The sequence below is a fragment of the Littorina saxatilis genome, linkage group LG8 (genome assembly GCF_037325665.1).
Source record: "Littorina saxatilis isolate snail1 linkage group LG8, US_GU_Lsax_2.0, whole genome shotgun sequence".
NCBI lineage: Eukaryota > Metazoa > Mollusca > Gastropoda > Littorinimorpha > Littorinidae > Littorina > Littorina saxatilis.
Window position 1 is genome coordinate 2,520,709 of NC_090252.1, and position 7,308 is coordinate 2,528,016.

General features: G+C 49.7%; 1 protein-coding gene across 1 annotated transcript; it reads left to right on the forward strand.

Annotated features, from left to right (window-relative positions):
• The first annotated feature begins 6,139 nt into the window (after positions 1–6,139).
• On the forward strand, positions 6,140–7,030 carry LOC138974448 (paraneoplastic antigen-like protein 5). The gene has a single exon (XM_070347163.1). The coding sequence runs from the start codon at positions 6,140–6,142 to the stop codon at positions 7,028–7,030; it is 891 nt and encodes a 296-aa protein (XP_070203264.1).
• Positions 7,031–7,308: the final 278 nt, after the last annotated feature.

Below are 7,308 nucleotides of genomic sequence, written 5' to 3' on the forward strand. Positions count from 1 at the left end.
CAGACAAAACCATTCAGTAGGATACGGCTGTGGAACCCCCTTAAAGACAAAACCATTCAGTAGGATACGGCTGTGGAACCCCCTTTACAGACAAAACCTTTCAGTAGGATACGGCTGTGGAACCCCCTTAAAGACAAAACCATTCAGTAGGATACGGCTGTGGAACCCCCTTTACAGACAAAACCTTTCAGTAGGATACGGCTGTGGAACCCCCTTAAAGACAAAACCATTCAGTAGGATACGGCTGTGGAACCCCCTTTACAGACAAAACCATTCAGTAGGATACGGCTGTGGAACCCCCTTAAAGACAAAACCATTCAGTAGGATACGGCTGTGGAACCCCCTTTACAGACAAAACTATTCAGTAGGATACGGCTGTGGAACCCCCTTAAAGACAAAACCATTCAGTAGGATACGGCTGTGGAACCCCCTTTACAGACAAAACCATTCAGTAGGATACGGCTGTGGAACCCCCTTTACAGACAAAACCATTCAGTAGGATACGGCTGTGGAACCCCCTTTACAGACAAAACCATTCAGTAGGATACGGCTGTGGAACCCCCTTTACAGACAAAACCATTCAGTAGGATACGGCTGTGGAACCCCCTTTAAAGACAAAACCATTCAGCAGGATACGGCTGTGGAACCCCCTTTAAAGACAAAACCATTCAGTAGGATACGGCTGTGGAACCCCCTTTAAAGACAAAACCATTCAGTAGGATACGGCTGTGGAACCCCCTTTAAAGACAAAACCATTCAGTAGGATACGGCTGTGGAACCCCCTTTACAGACAAGACACACGTGGGGTGTAGGACCAGGACTCAGTAGGAGGAGGAGGTGGGGGGACTGGCTCGACTGCACTTAATGAAGCGTCACTCACAGAGACAGAAGGAGCCGGGCAACATCAGTGTCGGTGGCGAGACGCTCGGCTCTGCGGATGGAGTTCCACTGCCTGCTGGCTGCTGGGTCCAGCTTGAGACACTTGTTGTCTGACCGCAGTCTCTCCGCTCCTCCCCCTCCGTTCATCTTGACTGGCTGTGCGTTATATAACCTGGAAAACAAGGAAAGCAAATGCTTATACAGTGGAACCCCCCTTCAAAGCCCCCCCCCCCCCCCCCCCCCTCTATTTAAGACTCCCTCCCTTTTAAGACCATGCTTTTTTAAAGGTTTTCTGTCCATCATGTCTGCAAATTTAGCTGATGGGGTCTATGTCGCCCAAAACAGTGGGACTCCCTGTAGGTTGATTAGCTGATGGGGTCTATGTCGACCAAACAGTGGGACTACCTGTAGGTTGATTAGCTGATGGGGTCTGTGTCGACCAAAACAGTGGGACTCCCTGCAGGTTGATTAGCTGATGGGGTCTATGTCGACCAAACAGTGGGACTCCCTGTAGGTTGATTAGCTGATGGGGTCTATGTCGCCCAAACAGTGGGACTCCCTGTAGGTTGATTAGCTGATGGGGTCTATGTCGACCAAAACAGTGGGACTCCCTGTAGGTTGATTAGCTGATGGGGTCTATGTCGACCAAAACAGTGGGACTCCCTGTAGGTTGATTAGCTGATGGGGTCTATGTCGACCAAAACAGTGGGACTCCCTGTAGGTTGATTAGCTGATGGGGTCTATGTCGACTAAAACAGTGGGACTCCCTGTAGGTTGATTAGCTGATGGGGTCTATGTCGACCAAAACAGTGGGACTCCCTGTAGGTTGATTAGCTGATGGGGTCTATGTCGACCAAACAGTGGGACTCCCTGTAGGTTGATTAGCTGATGGGGTCTGTGTCGACCAAACAGTGGGACTCCCTGTAGGTTGATTAGCTGATGGGGTCTATGTCGCCCAAACAGTGGGACTCCCTGTAGGTTGATTAGCTGATGGGGTCTGTGTCGCCCAAACAGTGGGACTCCCTGTAGGTTGATTAGCTGATGGGGTCTGTGTCGACCAAAACAGTGGGACTCCCTGTAGGTTGATTAGCTGATGGGGTCTGTGTCGCCCAAACAGTGGGACTCCCTGTAGGTTGATTAGCTGATGGGGTCTGTGTCGACCAAACAGTGGGACTCCCTGTAGGTTGATTAGCTGATGGGGTCTGTGTCGACCAAAACAGTGGGACTCCCTGTAGGTTGATTAGCTGATGGGGTCTATGTCGACCAAAACAGTGGGACTCCCTGTAGGTTGATTAGCTGATGGGGTCTGTGTCGACCAAAACAGTGGGACTCCCTGTAGGTTGATTAGCTGATGGGGTCTATGTCGACCAAAACAGTGGGACTCCCTGTAGGTTGATTAGCTGATGGGGTCTATGTCGACCAAAACAGTGGGACTCCCTGTAGGTTGATTAGCTGATGGGGTCTATGTCGACCAAAACAGTGGGACTCCCTGTAGGTTGATTAGCTGATGGGGTCTATGTCGACCAAAACAGTGGGACTCCCTGTAGTTTGATTAGCTGATGGGGTCTATGTCGACCAAAACAGTGGGACTCCCTGTAGGTTGATTAGCTGATGGGGTCTATGTCGACCAAAACAGTGGGACTCCCTGTAGGTTGATTAGCTGATGGGGTCTATGTCGACCAAAACAGTGGGACTCCCTGTAGTTTGATTAGCTGATGGGGTCTATGTCGACCAAAACAGTGGGACTCCCTGTAGGTTGATTAGCTGATGGGGTCTATGTCGACCAAAACAGTGGGACTCCCTGTAGTTTGATTAGCTGATGGGGTCTATGTCGACCAAAACAGTGGGACTCCCTGTAGGTTGATTAGCTGATGGGGTCTATGTCGACCAAACAGTGGGACTCCCTGTAGGTTGATTAGCTGATGGGGTCTATGTCGACCAAACAGTGGGACTCCCTGTAGGTTGATTGGCTGATGGGGTCTGTGTCGCCCAAACAGTGGGACTCCCTGTAGGTTGATTAGCTGATGGGGTCTATGTCGCCCAAACAGTGGGACTCCCTGTAGGTTGATTAGCTGATGGGGTCTATGTCGACCAAAACAGTGGGACTCCCTGTAGGTTGATTAGCTGATGGGGTCTATGTCGACCAAACAGTGGGACTCCCTGTAGGTTGATTAGCTGATGGGGTCTATGTCGCCCAAAACAGTGGGACTCCCTGTAGGTTGATTAGCTGATGGGGTCTATGTCGCCCAAAACAGTGGGACTCCCTGTAGGTTGATTAGCTGATGGGGTCTATGTCGACCAAAACAGTGGGACTCCCTGTAGGTTGATTAGCTGATGGGGTCTATGTCGACCAAACAGTGGGACTCCCTGTAGGTTGATTAGCTGATGGGGTCTGTGTCGACCAAACAGTGGGACTCCCTGTAGGTTGATTAGCTGATGGGGTCTATGTCGCCCAAACAGTGGGACTCCCTGTAGGTTGATTAGCTGATGGGGTCTGTGTCGCCCAAACAGTGGGACTCCCTGTAGGTTGATTAGCTGATGGGGTCTGTGTCGACCAAAACAGTGGGACTCCCTGTAGGTTGATTAGCTGATGGGGTCTGTGTCGCCCAAACAGTGGGACTCCCTGTAGGTTGATTAGCTGATGGGGTCTGTGTCGACCAAACAGTGGGACTCCCTGTAGGTTGATTAGCTGATGGGGTCTGTGTCGACCAAAACAGTGGGACTCCCTGTAGGTTGATTAGCTGATGGGGTCTATGTCGACCAAAACAGTGGGACTCCCTGTAGGTTGATTAGCTGATGGGGTCTGTGTCGACCAAAACAGTGGGACTCCCTGTAGGTTGATTAGCTGATGGGGTCTATGTCGACCAAAACAGTGGGACTCCCTGTAGGTTGATTAGCTGATGGGGTCTATGTCGACCAAAACAGTGGGACTCCCTGTAGGTTGATTAGCTGATGGGGTCTATGTCGACCAAAACAGTGGGACTCCCTGTAGGTTGATTAGCTGATGGGGTCTATGTCGACCAAAACAGTGGGACTCCCTGTAGTTTGATTAGCTGATGGGGTCTATGTCGACCAAAACAGTGGGACTCCCTGTAGGTTGATTAGCTGATGGGGTCTATGTCGACCAAAACAGTGGGACTCCCTGTAGGTTGATTAGCTGATGGGGTCTATGTCGACCAAAACAGTGGGACTCCCTGTAGTTTGATTAGCTGATGGGGTCTATGTCGACCAAAACAGTGGGACTCCCTGTAGGTTGATTAGCTGATGGGGTCTATGTCGACCAAAACAGTGGGACTCCCTGTAGTTTGATTAGCTGATGGGGTCTATGTCGACCAAAACAGTGGGACTCCCTGTAGGTTGATTAGCTGATGGGGTCTATGTCGACCAAACAGTGGGACTCCCTGTAGGTTGATTAGCTGATGGGGTCTATGTCGACCAAACAGTGGGACTCCCTGTAGGTTGATTAGCTGATGGGGTCTGTGTCGCCCAAACAGTGGGACTCCCTGTAGGTTGATTAGCTGATGGGGTCTATGTCGCCCAAACAGTGGGACTCCCTGTAGGTTGATTAGCTGATGGGGTCTATGTCGACCAAAACAGTGGGACTCCCTGTAGGTTGATTAGCTGATGGGGTCTATGTCGCCCAAACAGTGGGACTCCCTGTAGGTTGATTAGCTGATGGGGTCTGTGTCGCCCAAACAGTGGGACTCCCTGTAGGTTGATTAGCTGATGGGGTCTGTGTCGACCAAACAGTGGGACTCCCTGTAGGTTGATTAGCTGATGGGGTCTATGTCGCCCAAACAGTGGGACTCCCTGTAGGTTGATTAGCTGATGGGGTCTGTGTCGCCCAAACAGTGGGACTCCCTGTAGGTTGATTAGCTGATGGGGTCTGTGTCGACCAAAACAGTGGGACTCCCTGTAGGTTGATTTCCTGAAGGGTTAGGGCTAACCCTGTATACAGGGAATACCGCATGGTGTAGTTCCTGTAGCGTTTCGCTGATATCGCTGAAATTGTGAAAGTCACGTGATGCTTAGCGACTTTCTGTCTTTTTTACAAATTTCTTAGCAATTCGAGTATGGTTTGTGTGGCAGGCAGTATATTTTGACTTATCCCCGAGTACGCTAGTACTTGGGTCCAGCAGACTTTAATTGTGTGTCTGTGTGTCTCGACTTAACAGCTTATTGCTGGGAAACTACTGGGCGCAGTTCGTTCAAAAGTTGATACACTAACTTGATAATAGGTCCGATTGATCGTATTAAAACTTCAAAATGTTACCTGGGACCTAAATGCGAAATAAACCACAAAAACGACTCTTGGCGGTAGGCGGAATTGGCGGTGGGATAGAACAGCTGTTCGGCTGATAGAACAGCCAGCCAGCCAGCGTCACTGGGCCTGAGCACACATACGCTGCATGTCAGTGCCAGTTCGCGTGCTGCGCGACCTAATTTTATGAACGAGCGAAGTTAGCATTGTAGGCAAAGGGAAGCCAGCCGGCTATTCTTACCTCTTGTAGTCTTTTTTTCTCTCGCGCGGTGTGTGTGTGTGTTCAAGATTTTGTGCACATGTGTTAGTGTTACTGTTTGTGTGTGTGTATCACAGTGTGTGTGTGTGCGTGTGCATGAGTCTGTACTCGTGTGTGTGTGTGTGTGTGTAAGAAAGAGAGAGAGTGAGGGAGAGAGGGAGAGAGAGTGTGTGTGTGTGAATGTGTGTGTGAATGTGTGTGTGCATGAGTTTGTGTGTGTATGAGTGTGTATGTGTTTGTTTGTAAAGCACATCCTCGGCTCGCATGCAATGTATTATATAGCAAAGGGAATGCCTGTAATTCACACAGAGCAATCACTTGGTCTTAAACGTGCACAAGACAAAAACTTTCATACTGGGGGAGCGAAGAGTACTCGGGTCCAGCGCGAGCGTTTTTTATAACTTCATTTGTTTGTGTCCCTTAAAAGAATAATCTTTTCATGTGCTTTAAGAACATTGAACGGATGGTTGCATGTCAGTGTTAACATAGTTTTGTATGCATCGGACGTTGGTTATTGCCTGATGTTCTGATCTTTGATATTTTCAGGATGATTTTCAGTAAACATCGTGGCATATGCTACGATTTGTTTCGCAGGGCATTTTTCGTACTTGGTCGGTAGGTTATTGCGACCTTCCAGGCTATTTTTCAGGACTCTGTGACAGTTGGAGTTAGAAGTTAGTCCTTTTTGTGATCGTTGTGGCTAATGTTGTTTGTTGCTTTTAACACAATGTACCACAAGTATGGCAGAGCAAGTCACAGAGGAAGAACTTAGGATGCTTAAGTCTTTTAGGGAGCTCGGTCTCACTCCAAAAGCAGACACCAAAGAGGACCTAGAGAGATGGATCCATAGCCAATGCATTAAAGAGGAGGAGGCAGACAGCCGGCCACACAGCAAGGAGGACCAAGACAGACCTAGACCACGGACATTGGCGCTGTCCCGCACACCCCAGATTTCAGTTTTCTCTGGAAATCCTCAAGGCGACAAACAGACTACCTTTGACCTATGGAAGTTTGAGGTGAGATGTCTAATGGAGTACAGTGTTTATGATGAGCCAGTGATCTTGGAGGCAATTCGTCGATCCTTAAAAGGAGAAGCAGCGAGAATCGCGATGCGGTTGGGCATCTCTGCTACTGTAAAGGAGCTGCTGACCAAACTTGAGAGCGTCTTCAGGAATGTCCAGGCAGGCGAGAGGCTACTAGCGGCCTTCTATGGTGCAAAACAAGAAAGCGCAGAAGACGTGACCCAATGGAGCTGCCGGCTCGAGGACTTACTAGCTAAAGCACAGGACCTGGGCCGAGTCCGCCCTATGGAGGTGGATGAAATGCTCCGAGTCATGTTCTACACAGGCCTGCGACAGGAACTGAAGGATCGCACAGGCCACAAGTTCGACACCATTCAAAAGTTTGATGAGCTGAGGAGCGCCATCAGGCAGATAGAGCAAGACAGTTCCTGCCAAGCCTCAAAGGTCAAGCCAATATCGAAAGCTGCCCAGCAAGCCCCTAATGATGTAGATGAGCTAAGAGCACAGGTGCTTCAGCTCGCGACAGAGTTAGAAAGTGTAAAACAAAAGAAAGGCAGCCTGCAAACTATGGTAACTATCAGAACTCTGCCAACTATCAAAACTTCTTGACCCCAACATATTGGGTGGGATCGAGTTTGTCCAGTCGGTAGAGGCGCTAGCTTTAAAACCGGTTGTTACTAGCAGCGTGGGTTCAACCCCCAAGTTCGGCGTGGGATGTGTGTCCCAGAGTCAACATTATGCAGACTCTCCTCGGTGTCCGAACACCCCCGTGTGCACGCATGCGCACGATAAAGATCCCAGGGTCACAGCGAAAGCCTCAGGCATTGGAAACACGAATACATGCATGCAAAAATATGAAGCCCCGGTGTCCGTTCGGCCAACAGCCC